Here is a 16,157-nt window from a genome sequence, read left to right on the forward strand (position 1 = left end):
TAAATAAATCTATAAACCAACATCCCTTCTTCCTGTTCATGTACACAACTTGATGGCAAAGTTATCTTCACTTAGACTACTTAAGCTCTTATCTACTATTGTGTAGTGCGCTGCAGTAGGCAAGAACAGACCAGCATACATACAACAGCATTTATTGACTCAAACTGGAACTGTGGAACAACAGGCAAATCCCTGTAATTTATACTCTGGGACCTTAAGCAATCATAATACTTGAAAGAGCTCACCCAAATATGATTGTTCTAAGTTTCCCTCCAAAACAGTTGCAGTTAACAGTTATGGTCATCTAAAGGTTAGTTTCACTTTAGCAGGGCTTAACACAACTATATATAATAAATACATAACAGATACTAAATTCACAAGATTGCCACGCATTACCTATATCTGTAGCAGAGGTGGGTTCCTACCAGTTCGGACCAGTTTGGCCGAGTAGGTAGTAACTCAGCCTGCCACACCCCCGAACTGGATCTATCGCAGGTGCCATTGGTGCCGCCATCCTGTTTTTTACCACTGTGCATGCAAAGCACATCCCTGAGTGAACCAGCAGTAGAAGAAGCAGGAACCCATCCCTGATCTGTAGGAGTTTCATTATACATTAAATCTTTAGGAATGCACTTACACGAGATGCAATGCTGAACAGAAACAACTCAAGAAAAATTATATATATTTTATTCATAAAAAAGAAAGTAACATACAAATTATATATAGATTACCATCACTTTGACTTTCCTCAAGATATAATAGTTTCCCCAATATTCCTATTCCCCCCAGTCTGCTATCTCTCTTCAAGTTCAAAAGAAATCCCCCAGATACTGTGCAGAACAATGAAGTCAGTATCACTCCATTATTCCTATATTTTATTTTAGTATCATGCACACAGTTGTTGTTAGGCAGAGTACCTTACATCCTAATCTTCAAAGCCCAAATAGTAGAGTTAGCTCTTGTGTCTCAGCTTGGAAAGAACATTGCCCCAGGCCAAAGTATACTGAGGTGTCTGCACAATATTTACAATCTTCGATGGCAGAAAAGCTGGAATAAGACCAATCACCAAGTTTGGATTCTGATAGAAGCTACAGATGGAATGGGATGTTTAGGCGCTGACTCTTGGCCACACCTTCTTTGCTTAGTTTTGCACACTTAGTTTTCCTCCTCCACTGGCCCATTTCCAGCAACTGTCCACCGCCAATGGCCCCTGGCCCTCCACCCCCAGCTCTTCATGACTGCCCGTTCCCCGTAGCAGGGTTAGACATGGGTGTTTTGCTGCACAGGACAAATAGCCACCAGCTAATGAGGTGGCGGGCAGAAGTAATAGCACTGCAGGAGCAGCATGCGATTGGCAGTGAGCAGACCAATTGTGGGGGCAGTGTGCAATGCAATCAGTGGCAAGCTGGGGTGGCATGCAACTGCCAGCGATGTGTGCACTGCCGCCAGTCCACAAGGGTATTTTTAAAGCACCAGGGCCACTCCACACATTTTTTTCAAAAAATGCTGCCAAATGGTGGCGAATGTCTTCATTCACCCTTTGATGCTTTCGTACCAATTGGGTGGCTCCAGACCCAGGATTTTGAAGAGGGGGGATAGGGCCTGAATTATACAAAGGTGTCAGAAATGGCAAAGCTCCAGCGCAAAAGCAACCCATTGCTCAGGGCTGCATGGATCTGTCATTAGGACCAAAGAAAGGAGGGGAGTTTTTAGAAAACAACTGCAGCTTTAAAAACATTTTTTAAAATTGTGGAGCTGTGGTGTCATGAGTGGCAGTGGCTCCATAAGCCCTCAGGCTCCCCCCATTCACTGGCAGAAATCACGCACCAGTACTGATCTTGCTATCCCCTCCAGCCTGCTACCAATCGCATTGCAAACTGCCCCCTTAGCCCTTGCGATCACCCTGTCCACCAATAATTGCATGCTACTCCCACAGCATCATTGCTTCTGTCCACCACCCAATTGGCTTGTGATTATTTGCCCTGTGCAGCAGAACGCCTGAGTCAAACTCTGCCTCCGGGAATGGGCAGGCACAAAGGGCTGAGAGTGGAGGGCCAGGAGCCATTGGCAGTGGACAATTGCTGGCAGTGAGTCAATGGAGGAGGAAAGCTAGCTGTGGTTTAGTGGTGGTGATTGGCCAGAAACAAAGTGGGTTGGTGCCTAAACATCCAAGACCCACTACAGAAATGGTAAAAAAATAAATGAGTGTGCTTGGCTCGAAAGTTTCTTCTGTAATCCAAAAAGGCCCGTCACAGGCTGAGTGATTTGAACTCAGTGACAACAGGTTCTCTCTTCAGCAGGAAGTAACACAGACGATACATTTTCCCAAGAGGTTTAATTAATTGAGATGACAATCTTTCCTGTAGATTTACGTTGAATCACATGTGCAAAGGCTTCATTTACCTAAACAGCAATTCAAAGAAAGGGTCACTGAAAGTGTTACAAAGTTGGAGGTGTAAATCTATTTAGTGTCATTTGTATATTCACTATGCAATAAACACAATCAGGCTCACAGAATGCTGGACTGTGAAATGTTAATCCTATAAGTACATTTTATGGCACCAAGTATATTCCTTGAAAGTTGCAAACATAGATTGTTTTGCTTTTATCCCCAGTGGCATAAAACTAGGTAAAAGCAGAAACTTGGTTTGGTGGATTGGAAAATTTTATAGGAAGTCACAATTATGCAAAGTCAGAAATAATCCCCTTCCCCCTGGAACTGAATGTAAGAATCTAGATAAAATCCAATTAAAGATACTATTTAAAGAAAATGGTTTCCATAATTAAAGACAATGACCAACATTAAAGCTTTTCCCAAGTTAATTGTGGGAGTTAAATTTGCATGTATTTAATGAGATATGAAAAGCAATTGGACTCTTAATTAGAAACAATTAGTGACAAATAGATTGGATGAACTGAAAGATTCCATCATTATTTTCAACTGCAAGCTAGCATGGCAAAGCTTTGGAGGCATTTCTCTTAAAGAGAAACCACATTTCAATATTATTTCAAGTTTTACCTGTTTTTCCTCAAGAGTATGGCATAAAATACATCCTAGGCACCAACTTCATCTTAATATTCATAAGAAGGAGAGTTGAGAATTGAGAGATAAGAGTTTAACCCCCTAAATTTCATGGATGAGCAAGGATTTGTAGTCACTCAGATCCCTGCCTGAATCTTAAATGGAAATGCAACATTGGAAATACTTGCATTTCAGTAACCTGCAACATTTAAATTTATGGATGAGTTTTTATTCAGAAAGCCAGTTTATACTCTAGTCCTATACAGAAAGCAGCTGTGATAAATCTGAGCTATACTTTTCTCCTAAGATAAATCCTGGAAAATAGCAGCAGGACATACAGACATCTATTCACCCAATTTTATTACAGCCTCTCTTTCATTGTTATAAAGATAGTCCATTGGACAATCCAAGAAATTCTGCAAAAACTTCAAAACTTTTAAAGCCAAGCTTTTTCTCCTTACCTCCTCTAGTTTGAACACTCCTCCTATGTGAGGCTGGATTTGACCCTCTTGATAATATGAAAGGGCTGAAGAAATGGTTGATGAGAAGACTGGGAACTCTTCATCCCGGTACCGGCCCCAGAATAGTCCCAGAGCAGAGATGTTTTTCAGAAGCAATATGTTGGCTGGAATAGAAGGTATTGTTCCTCCAGCAAAACCAACCACCACAATTCTGCCTTCAAAAGCCAGACTGTAAAGAGATCCAGAGATTAATGCTTGGATCAAGTAGTTAACATAGCAGCTCCATAACTCCTTGAGTGGGTCGAAATTTATTCCTGAATGGATGGAAATCATCAAGTCATCAATTAAAGCAAAAGGGTTATTTTCTAAAGAGAAAGAGCAGATGCTGTTGTGGCCCAGCCGTTGCCGTTGCCGCTGCCACCAGACTCCGAGAGTGATAGTCCCTACGAGTCAGCTCCAGAGGAGATGGGCGACCCTGGACAGGATTCGGATGCTGAGCAGGGATCCGAGAGTCTGGTCTGCCACCAGGAGGCGCCTGAGGCATGGAGCAGCGGTGAGAGCCAGAGGAGGGGGGCTCCCGATGCCATGCCTTGGAGCAGTGGGGAAGACTCACGAGACAGTGAGTCAGAACTCAGCAGGGCATTTCTGGACGCCCGTTACCGGTGCGCCCACAGACGCAAGGAGCGTGGGCGTAATTATAGGCGGTAAAGAGCTCTCAGCTGCTGTTTGGGAGGCGCCCTTTTTAGGTTATAAAAGGGTTGACTTTGCATACACCCTTCGCAGCAGTCAACAAAAGACTTATGCCAGAAGCTCTAGTCTGGAATCCTGGCAAGCTGGATAGCTGCTTTTGTGTTCTGTTCCTGTGATTTTTGTCTTGGTGGCTTGCTGCCACGGAACCTCTTGTCTGTTTGTGCAATAAACCTTGTTCCCTTGTACTGTTCCGGAGTGTATGTTCTGTGTGGGCAATGGAGGAAGGGGGGTCAGAACACGTTGCTATGCAATTATACAAAAAGTGGGGAGGGCGGTGCTAGATGGTTTCACAAACAAAGGGTTTAAAGCAGGGGCGTCAAACTCAGGGCATCACAGGACTTTTTCTCCCTTCTCTAAACCAGGTGTGGGTATGGTCAGCATGTAACACACCTGGCCCACAGGCTGCAAGTTTGACAGCCCTGGTTTAAAGCAATTTATAGGTAGTCCTCAACTTATGACCACAATTGGGATCAGAATTTCAATTGGTAAGTGATGCAGTTGTTAAGCAAGTCATCACATGACCACAATTCCATTTTGTGACTTTTTTATTATGGGCAAATCATGTGTTCATTAAGTGAATCACATGGTCGTTAAGAGGATCTTGCTTCTCCTATTAATTTTGCTTATTAGAAGTCGGTTGGGAAGGTTAAAATTATGATCACATACTGCAAGTTGCTGCAATTGTCATAAATGTGAGCTGGTTGCCAAGCATCTTAACTGCAATCACATTACCATGGGAGTGGTGTGATGGTCATAACTTTGAAGATGGGTCATACGTCAGCACCATTGTGACTTTGTACTGCTGTTAAATGAATAGTTACAAATTGAGGACTAACTATAATACAGGAATGGAGAACTAGTGGCCTTCTAGTTCGCTCGCACAGAGAGGGACTTCTCCAGGTGCCGTCCACCAGACAGTGCCGAGGGGCGGCGCCTAGGAGCAGAGCCTTCTCTGTGGCGGGCCCAGCCCTGTGGAACGACCTCCCCCCGGATATTAGGACTACCTCTGACCTCCGCTCCTTCCGTGTAAAGCTCAAGACCCACCTATTCCAAGTAGCTGGCCTGGCTCAACCATAGTTTGATCATATCGCTCCTGACGGGTTTTAATTTTGTAATTTATTTAAGGGATTTTAAATTGTGATTTTAATTGTTTATATGCATTTGTCTACCTCCTCTACGCATACGTATACGTCTACATTTGTGTATGTATTGTCCATAATTGTACTTATGTGTTTTTATTGTACGCCGCCCCGAGTCCTTCGGGAGAGGGTGCAGCTAACAAATAAAATTTTATTATTATATTATTATTATTATTCTAGATGTTGCTAAACTACAACTGCCAGAATCCCCAACTATTGGCTATGCTGACAGGAACTGCTCCGAGTTGGAATTCAGCAATAGCTCCCAGATTGTCCATCCACTTTTGGATGCAATAAGTAAAAGATTTCTAAGAATAGAACATTGTGACCAAGATATTGGAGATATTCAAAATTTATCAGACATTTTCAGATATTATCCTGCATGATCAAGAAAATATCTCCCACCTCATAAAAATCAGATACAGAAGATAAAAGTGATTAAACATTTAAACATCTTAAAGAGTTAAAAAGTTATAATCAATTCTTCCCCTCTAATTTCTTTTGAGTTACTTTAAAAAAAATCTACCAGTTCTCACATGCACTGGAAACCATACACTGAAGGCTCAGATTTTGGCAAATCAAATTTATTTCCAAGCAGGCAATGATTATTCACCTTGCCTGGCTAGCAAGGAATGGCCCTAATTTGAACTACTTTCAAGTGGAAAATAGCTAATCCAATGAAGTCAGAATAGTCTTATATCAAATAATTGTAACTTATATCTATATCAAACAGCCTTGATGCAGTTCTAAAATTGCTCTAAAATTCATACCAAATTCAGGAAAAAGTACAAAACCCTTTACACCTTCACCTTACTCACTATAGTCTTGCCCTACGAAACCAAAAAGTTGCAGGATCCAATTAAGTCAGTCACTGGGACCAGAAGTTTTGTCTTTCAAGCTTTTAGACTCATGCTGGAGCCGATCCATATGATTGGATCCTGCAACACTACCCTGGGACACATATAATATTCGCCTTCATTCATGAAACCAAAAAGTTGTCAAATTTCACTGTCCAGACGAAATAGGTCATGACTTTAGCCCACCTATGCAATGCCTGCTTGAAGATGTCTCCACCAACGGTGTCAATAACCACATTAACTCCTTTGTTTGCTGTTAGCTTCTTCACTTCTTCTTTCAGATTAGCCTCCTTGTAATTCACACTCTCAAGAGCTCCTTTCTGGATAGCCAGGTGGCATTTACTATCACTTCCTGCTGCTGCTATCACCTGCAATCCCAAAAGACAACTGTACATTCTTCCAACTGACATTGCTGCATTATAACAGATGAGCCCTTTCCATTCGAGGTTAAAGTTCCCCAGTTTTGAACCATCCAATGTATCTGCCATAATTTCTGGGCACATGGCCAACAGCACACAATAGATTAGAGGGAGCTGCTCTAACATTAATTTGGATGGAAATTAAGATGATTAGTCTGGTTGCATTTTCTGGTTTCTTCCCTGTTTTTCTTTGTAAGTAAAATTAATGCTATTTTCTCCAAGGGAAGCTTATTGGGAGAACTGCCCATTATTCTTCCTTCATACTGCAGTTTTAGACCAGCCTTTAGAAGAGAGCAGTGAGTTGCTAATGAGATGAATAATTGAAAACTTCTTTTCTTTTCATCTTGCAAGGCTCTTGGTTGTGAACTAGTAAGGAACACTTGTAGGAATGGCAACTCCGAACACTGCAGTCTGATAAAGAAAGGTAATTTTATGAGTAGAATCTTGTGTGCTAACCTAGTTGTTACCTGATTTTACAGGGGAAATAATTATTTGAAACCAGAAGTGGTAAAATGTTTTTCAAGATGTTTCAGCATCCTTGTCTGATTTGGAAGATTGCTTAGATATATTCTAATACTGGTGAAAGAAGGCATACCTTTGCTTTAAGGACATTAGCTGCAACATCCACAACTGCAAGCCCTGTAGCACCAGCGGCTGCAGTCACCAAAACAGTTTCTCTGCAAAAAAAACAGAAGCATTGTTTGAGACTGGAGAGATGTGTTAAATGCTGATGATTTAAAACAGAGACCTCCAAACTTGGTAAATTGAAGACCTGACTTCAACTCCCAGAAATTCCCAGCCAGCATGACTGTCTGAGGAATTCTATGAGTTGAAGTCCACAAGGCTTAAAGTTTGGAGATCCCTGATTTAAAACATTCGAAGACTATCTGACACCCTTCCTCACTTCACTCCACCCCAGTGTCCGTCTACATGATTAGGCTCACTATGAAGAAAACTAGACCCATCAGGCTGAGATCACACACCCAGAACTTGTTTGTTTGTTTTATTCGATTTATATGCTGCCCTTCTCCCAAAGGAGTCAGGGCAGCGTACAACATTAAAAAAAACACATATCACGAAAGTTAAAAAGAAATTAGATACATATCCCCAAAACAAACCCAATTAATAGGACAATAACATTTAAAAAATGAGATAAAATTAACAGGCCAGGCCGGCTTGCTAGAAAAGCCAACTTTTTAGGGCACGTCGGAAGGACCGGAGGTCAGGGATTATGCGAAGCTCCGGGGGCAGCTCATTCCAGAGGGAAGGCGCTCCCACAGAAAAGGCTCTCCCTCTGGGGGTCACCAGCCGACACTGTCTGGCTGACGGCACCCTGAGGAGACCAACTCTGTGGGATCGTACTGGACAGTGGGAGGCTACTGGTGGCAGTAGGTGGTCTCGCAGGTACCCTGGGCCTAAGCCATGGAGCACTTTAAAGGTCATAATTAATACCTTGAATCGCACCCGAAAAACAACCGGCAACCAGTGCAGGCCGCCTAAAAGGGGTGTAACATGGGAGTACCTAGGTACCCCCATAATAACCCACGCGGCCGCATTCTGGACCAGCTGAAGCCTCCGGGTGCTCTTCAAGGGCAGCCCCATGTAGAGAGCGTTGCAGTAGTCCAGGCGAGAAAGGACAAGGGCATGAGTGACTGTGCACAGAGCATCCCGATCCAGGAAGGGGCGCAACTGATGTACCGGGGAAACTGGTAAAACGCCCCCCTGGGCACGGCCGTCAGGTGTTCTTCTAAACTAAGCCGCGTATCCAGGAGGACTCCCAGATTGCGGGCCTTCTCTGAGGGGGCTAAAATTTCTCCCCCTATCATCAAAGATGGAACAAGATGCACAAATCGGGATGATGGAAACCACAGCCACTCAGTCTTGGAGGGATTGAGCTTGAGCCTGTTCCTCCCCATCCAGATCCACACAGCCTCCAGGCATCGGGACATCACGTCGAGGGCATCGTTTGGGTGGTTTGGGGTAGAGATGAAAAGTTGGGTATCATCAGCATATTGATGATACCGTACCCCCAAACCACAGATGATCTTGCCTAGCGGTTTCATATATATATTGAACAGGAGGGGTGAGAGAACCGACCCCTGGGGCACCCCACAAGTGACGCGCCTGGGGGTTGATCCCTGCCCTCCAGTCAACACGAACTGCGACCGATCCGACAGGTAGGAGGAGAACCACCGTAAAACGGTGCCCACCACTCCCAACCCCCGAGTCGTCGCAGTAGGATACCATGGTCGATGGTATCGTAAGCCGCCAAGAGGTCTAATAGGACCAGGACAGAGGAGCAGCTCCTGTCCAGGGCCTGCCAGAGATTATCGACCAACGCGACCAATGCCGTCTCCATGCTGTACCCGGACCTGAAACCCGACTGAAACGGATCCAGGTAGACAGCTTCATCCAAGTACTGGGGAAGCTGATGTGCTACCACACTCTCAACAACCTTTGCTACAAAGCGAAGGTTGGAGAACGGACGATAGTTGGCTAAAGAAGCTGGGTCCAGGGAAAGCTTCTTAAGGAGGGGCCTCACCACAGCCTCCTTCAAGGCGGTGGGAAAGAACCCCTCGCATTGGTAATCGCCTGGAGCCAGCCTCGTGTCACCTCCCGGGAAGCCAAAACTAACCAAAAGGGACACGGGTCCAGCACACAAGTGGCAGCACTGAGTCTCCCCATAATCCTGTCCATGCCTTCGTGGGTCACAGGGTCAAACTCATCCCAGATTGTCTCCACAAGATTCATCCCCGTCGGCTTGCCTGTTTTCCTATGCTCCCTTCCAGTCCTTCCATAAATGACAAGACGTCATGTGCCCTAAATCTGAACCTGCCACAGCACATCCTTAGCACATATCTGAAATAGATTTATGCTGTTCTGTTCTTCATATAGCTTTAACAGCCATACATTTTAAGGGACATAGTTGGTAGTTTCCTTAGTTAGAATTCCAGTCCTAACCAAACTCCTTCATTGTGTGAAATGTCTTCTCTAACTGATAAGGACATTGCCCTTGGTAACTTGGTGCATTGTTTGCTTTTCTCTTTACTGTTGTAACATTTTCATTCTTTGGTAGACAAGCCATGACCTTTTGGATCATTGTTTCAGAGATATTTCCTTACTAGATTCCTCAATGCCTTCTACAATGGCAGAATTTCTAATATATTTAAAAAGTTCTTAAAAATTCACAGAGATATTCAGAGAAATTTCTGTATCTGTCTTGAAAGTAGCCCACAATGAACCATATAGCACTAGTCAAATGACAGAACCGCAGAAAATATTTTATATGACATTTTGTATTAGATCATAAAATGCTTTATGATAATTTTATGTCACAATATTTTGTAAACTTTGCCAAATTTCAATTCCACAGGAGTCATGGGTCTCATATTTTGGATGCATTAGCCTATTTGAGGTACTTGGTTGACAAAATTCTTCCCCATAATGCATCATTTCATCCAGTTAAAGGTTACAGATACAAGAGTTTTAGTAGTTTATCAATTAATATGGATTGACCATTTGACCATAGAGCCGTGGTGGTGCAATGGTTAGAATGTAGTATTGCAGGATGAGGCATAGAAGCTCTAGGGCAGAGATGGCGAACCTTTTTTGGCTCGCGTGCCATAAGTGGGGGGAATGCAGGGGGGTAGCGTGCAGCGATAATACAATGTGTGATCCCCCCAGTGCACATGCGCACACTATAGGCGCGACCCCCCATTTTTTGCATGCTTTTTTTGCCCTCCCCAGGCTCCCAAGGCTTTATAGGAGCCTGGGGAGGGCGAAAACAGCCTCCCCTGCCCCCCCCGGAAGCCCTCCGGAGGCTTCAGGGACCTTCAGGACGCTTCCCTGAAGCCTCCGGAACAGTCAAAACAAACCTCCGAGAAAACCGGAAGTGACTTCCGCTTTGCTCGGAGGGTCGTTTTGAGCGCTCTGAAGGCTTGAGGGACCTTCAGGATGCTTCCCTAAAGCCTCCGGAGCAGTCAAAACGACCCTCCGAGCAAACCAGAAGTCCGTTCCTGAACTTCCGGTTTGCCCGTAGGGCTGGTTTTTTGCGCTCCGGAAGCTTCAGGGAAGCTCATGAAGCCTCCGGAGGGCCTCCAGGGGGGCGGGGCAGGTTCTTTTTGCCCTCCCCCGGCTCCTATAAAGCCTCTGAAGCCCGGGGAGGGCGAAAAATGGCTTTAAAAAAGGGTGAACTCAGCTGGCCAGCGTGCACATGCTGACAGGGCAGTGCCTCACGTGCCTGACAAAGGGCTCCGCGTGCCACCTGTGGCACGCGTGCCATAGGTTCGAATCACTGCTCTAGGGATTTGGTTTCAAATTTCTATAGGCTGTTTTATGGGGGAAAAGCAGTGAAAAAAGCAAGTCAGAAGGATCTCTAATTTATCTTGAGGACATAAATTTGGGCAAGACTGACCTAGTAGTGCTTACTGCCTGTTCCAAATCTGTATTTCTTCGTCCATTACTATCTTACTGGCTCAAGGGATAGACAGAGAATGTGTGGGTTATAAGGGTACAATATATGTCTTCTAACTTCTTCAGACAGAAGTGATATAATTAAGGAAGCAGCCAACTTTTTGGACAACTACTCCTACAATTCCTAATTCTTAGCAGTCCATTTTATTAGGAAAAAAACATGCTTTACTTCAAATCTGATGCACATCAAATATATCAACATATTAAAACTAAAGCAAAAAGTCATCTACAATATTTACAAAATTATACATTACAACAAATCAGACTATATAAACTGAAACAATTCTGAATGATATGCAATCTATCTAATGATCTATAAGACGCAGATCTTGGTATCTTCCATACAGGGAAAGCCTCAAGATAGCCACCAATTATTACATAATTGTAACACAACCCAGAACTTTATTGACCAAACAAGACTTTGTGGTACTATTGTTGGGCTTCCACTCACCCTAGCTGTGTTTGTGCTCTATATTTCAAGGCCAAGATGGCTGTCCCATATGAAGTAGGCAGTGCTGCAGCTTGTTCATAAGATACTCCTTGGGGGATTTTCCAAAGCAACTTTCGAAAAATAAAATAAAATAAAATCCTGAACACAAGCATCATGAGCCTTCTGAACTTAATGTATTTTTCAGAGTATAACACGTACCTTTTTCCCTCAAAAAAGAGGGTGAAAATCTGGGTGCATTTTATACACTGAATACAGCAGTTTTTGTTTCCTAAAAACCTACTCCCTTTGCAAAAATGGCTGTGCATAGCCTTTAGGAGGCTTCCAGAGTGCTCTCGGGAGCTGGGGAGGGCAAAACGTTTTGCCCCTGCAGCCCCTAGAAGCACTTTATAAGCCTCTTAAAGGCTATGAATGCCCTTTTTTGACAAAAAAACGGGCCCATTTTCACGGACTGTTTTTGGGAGGTCTGCAGAGTGCAAAAACTTTTTTAAAAAATTTGCCTCTTCGAAATCTTGGTGCGTCTTATAGTCCGGTGCATCTTATACTCCGAAAAATACAGTAGTATTCTCGGAACTTATTTTCTGCAATAAAGGATTTCAGAACACAAGTGACAATCCCAATTAACTAACAGTATGAGATGTAGCACAGTTTACAAAGTAATTTTTCCAAAGATACACAATCAAGTGACTTAAATATGCTGCCACTTTAACCAACAGGACAGTGGAAATTACTTCTGTGTGATCTTACAATTGTAAATAGGTTGATTTTACAAATAGGAAGAATACTCATTTTCTTCTAATTTTTCTATGATCGTAAAAACTCTTTTTCTGTTGGATCAGCTATCACTTGAGGTTTTGACAAGAAGACAAAAGAAATTGGGTTTCTTTTGTTACTCCATATATTTACTCTTCCCATTGTTCTTTCCTCTTTTAAAATTAGGCAAAGTGAGCTAAACTTATTTTTTTGAATATATAAACAAAATTTACTGAATAAATTATGACTGATAAATATTCATGTAATCCTCTTTATACTCTTACATATTTATATTTTTGGTTTTTGAAAAGAATTTTAAAAATACTGGAGGGGGGTATTTTTTTCATACCTTTGAATTTGCAATGTACTCTTCGGCCAGAGCTTTTCCATCAGTCACACCAATGACACAGTCCCCCTGTCCAAAAGCATCATCAGAGAACCATAAGGATGAGAAAAGTTGGCACTTTCCCCCTTTTTCCAAGGACTAAAAACATATCTAAACAAGTAGAAGATATTTAAAATATCAACATTTTAATCAGCATTTCACTAAGTTACTCTTAGATTGGACATATGAATGAATGAATGTTTACAAAATTGTACATTAGAATGAATGTAAACCATTCTGATATACCATCAGTGTAATGATCTGTCTATGATGCTATACCATCAGTGTAATGATCTGTCAGACACAGATCTTGGTATCTTCCAGGCAATTCTTCCAAGGAATGCTCCAGAAGGTTGATAGTTAAAAATCTTGTTATTGTTGAAAACATTTTGTAGAAAGATTAGTCACAATTTCCCACTTGGCTCCAAATGGATAAAGTTAACCAAGATTTGTAAGCTTTTATTACAGCTACAATGTGGAATATCTGAAGAATAAGGAATTTTACTTAATTTCATATAAAGGGAATCTCACTAATATTACATAAAACTCTAGTGACAGAGTCTGTTGAATATTTCAAAACACTGAAAATGTGAGAGTAGAATTTGATGAGCTTCACTACAACTCTCTGTAGTAAAGAATCCTTTTAAAATTTATTTCAGCTCATCGTCAAAGAACTGAACAGGAGGATAATCCACAAGTGACACTGTATTTGACTAAAATTGCATTATATTATCTTTCTACAATTAGTTAATGAAAGTGCAAGCAAAATAGTATATATTGCTACTATTGTATAATTGGCAACAAATTCATAAAACTATTTTTGCTCAAAGCCTATTGGGAAGTCAGAAAAGTTGTCCAAAAATACAATAAATAATGTTGGTTTCATGTCCATTTTTTAAAAGGCATATACATTGATTCAATATGACAATGCTTCAGTTTCTAGAGTTCATTGGTAGGTTTGCTATAAAAAAACCACAGAAAGATTAACTTTAATTTTTTGTTGGATCAATGGCATTTGGGAAACTATTGTTGCTGAAAAATTAACACAATAAAGAGTACTGAAAATCTGTACTATTATGAATAAATTAGTTCAAATCCATTTGGGATATATGAGCAATATTCTTCCTAATTATTTTCAGAATGAAAATACTGGGTAAGTCTGTTTTACAATTTGTGCATTTTTCTTAAGAAATCATGTGTATTTATACATATTGTCTTCTCGTTCTCTTGCTGTTCTAGTTCACAGATTACAACTGCACTAGTCTAGTGAGCAACTACTGAAGGAATTTCCATATTTTTTTCTAGGCCAGGAGTATACCAACTTTGCATAACAAGATCATCTTTTAAAGCTTATTCCAAATAATCTTCCTTACCTCTTTGATGTTGGTGACAGCTTTCCCAGTCTCCACCACATCTCCTGAGTATTCCATTCCTAAAACAGAACATCATCTCTATAATAATACAGAGTTATTGCATGAATCATCAGTCAGTTCCACACTAGTTGTCACATCTATCATCAGTTAATTCCCCACTAGTAGCAACCACTTTACATGCAGAGTAAAAACACAGACTTGGTAACAAGGAAAATAAACTTCTTTTGTGTCTAGCAAAAGATTTAAGCCAAAGGAACAGATCTGAATTATAGATGTTTTCAGGAGATGCAGGAGCAGCAAGATTAGTAATTTTCTTTGCCTTGTAATATTAAATATACTCTGAGTATCAGCTTTCTCTGGTCAAAATCTTGGTGACTCTTATTTATTTAGCTATCTAATTTATTTGCCACCTATCTTGCAGCTCCAATGATTCTGAGTGGCTTACTAACATATAATTTATCTTTGTGGCAGTAAGAAAATTTTATCACTGTTTCTTACTGAGATGTTTTTCATTTTTCTTATGTAACCTGGGATCTTGGAAGTTCCTGATGGTTTCCCATTCAAATACCAGTCAGGTCCTACTTTGTTGAGATTTTGAGCTAAAACAAAGCTGGCCAAGTATTGCTATCTGCTGAGACATCTACCCCATTGTCTTCTGGTGACCAATGCATTCAGTTTTGAAATTCAATTTTGAGGCTCCAAATGTGGCCTCACTTAGGTCTATCTGACCTAATTTGGAGATATTTTTCATATTTCCTCCCAACTGCTACTTTTTACTTTATCTCATCTGAAGGGTTCTGGGGAATTTGAAATTTTGCACACTTTTATGCCATTTTTCTTGACCACTAATGGATTCTACATTATTCCTCCCCCTCTTCCTATATATACTGTATATACAGTATGCACACACACACATGTATGTATGTATATACACATTGTCTCTCTCTGTGTATGTGTGTGTGTGTGTGTGTCCCATACTAAAACAACTGATATATAATCATTGCAGAGCACTGGCCAGAAGAGGTCACCATGAGCACAATAAAAAATATTTTTTTCAATGGAACAAAATGTTAATACTATTATTTTTTTTAAATCCTGTTTTTATATTTGTTATCTTTTTTTAAACCAATGTTATTAAGTTTTCAAGAAAGTGAAAATCAAACCCCAACTAATGCAAAATAGAAAGAACAAAGATAGGGAAAACAAGAGGAAAAACTTTATATGCAGGAAGAAATAAAAAATAGGAAAAAAAGAAGTTTCTGATTTCCTCTACAGCAAATATGATTACAAAATTATCTCTTACTCTGTGATTATATAAAAAGCTGTTTTTTCCCCTATCATCCATTTTCCCCCCTAATCACCAAAATAAATAATGTGTATTTTTTCCCATTTCATGCAACAGGTCTAAAAGGGGTTCGCAACCAACCATAAATATAGATATTGTCTTTTCTATGATCAAGGAAGTTTATTTAGCCATCTCTGCATGTTCACCAATCATTCCTCCATTGTGGGTAGAGTCAAATGTTTCCATTTTTGAGTCTATATATAGTTTATCTATATGTATTGGGGTTACATCTTAGATTTTAAAAAATGTATGTCTGAAATTTGCATAGTCTTCTTACAAAGCAGGGTTCTCATTAAGAAATCTAGGAATAGAAAGGGAATTAATATCAGCTTTCCCCAATATGACACTGTCAGGGGGTTAAACTGCATTTTCTATCACTGGATAAATTTATTCTAATACATCTATTGGAGAAGGCTGATCTAGCAAAGGGTGGAGATTTTGTTTTTATGTTAGGGCTCCTCACAACACAGACACCATGAAAATGTTTTCATTCACCTGGGATGAATGGGAGAGGATGCTGATGTTGGTAAAGACCCTGGCAGGCCAGTATGTCCGCAAAATTGACTCCACAGCAACGGACATGAATTCTGACCTACAAAAAAAAAACAATCCACATTCCTCACACAACCAGAAAACTCTTTGCGTGTGTAAGATAGAGAGGAGAAGGAGACAGGTTAAACATTTAAGTACCATGTTTTCTTCTTCTTTAGAATGAAGCCACAGTGAGTAATC

General features: G+C 41.1%; 1 protein-coding gene across 2 annotated transcripts in view; it reads right to left on the bottom strand.

Moving 5' to 3' along the window:
* Positions 1-670: 670 nt before the first annotated feature.
* Positions 671-16,157, bottom strand: part of LOC309389886 (quinone oxidoreductase-like protein 2) — a gene marked incomplete at its 3' end in the record, with an annotated part of 29,178 nt that continues 13,691 nt past the window's right edge. Inside the window, exons 3-10 of one of the 2 annotated variants that reach the window (XM_081948794.1) lie at positions 15,921-16,017; positions 14,081-14,139; positions 12,672-12,737; positions 11,573-11,682; positions 7,244-7,325; positions 6,416-6,597; positions 3,484-3,712; positions 671-2,403 (exon numbers count right to left, since the gene is read on the bottom strand). In XM_081948794.1, the coding sequence (XP_081804920.1) occupies positions 2,335-2,403; positions 3,484-3,712; positions 6,416-6,597; positions 7,244-7,325; positions 11,573-11,682; positions 12,672-12,737; positions 14,081-14,139; positions 15,921-16,017 (894 nt within the window). Of the gene's footprint in view, positions 2,404-3,366; positions 3,713-6,415; positions 6,598-7,243; positions 7,326-11,572; positions 11,683-12,671; positions 12,738-14,080; positions 14,140-15,920; positions 16,018-16,157 lie in introns of those variants that run through there. The other variant, XM_081948793.1, reaches the window with a different exon arrangement.

The sequence above is a fragment of the Natrix helvetica genome (genome assembly GCF_964273705.1).
Source record: "Natrix helvetica genome assembly, chromosome: 3".
NCBI classification, from domain to species: Eukaryota; Metazoa; Chordata; class Lepidosauria; order Squamata; family Natricidae; genus Natrix; species Natrix helvetica.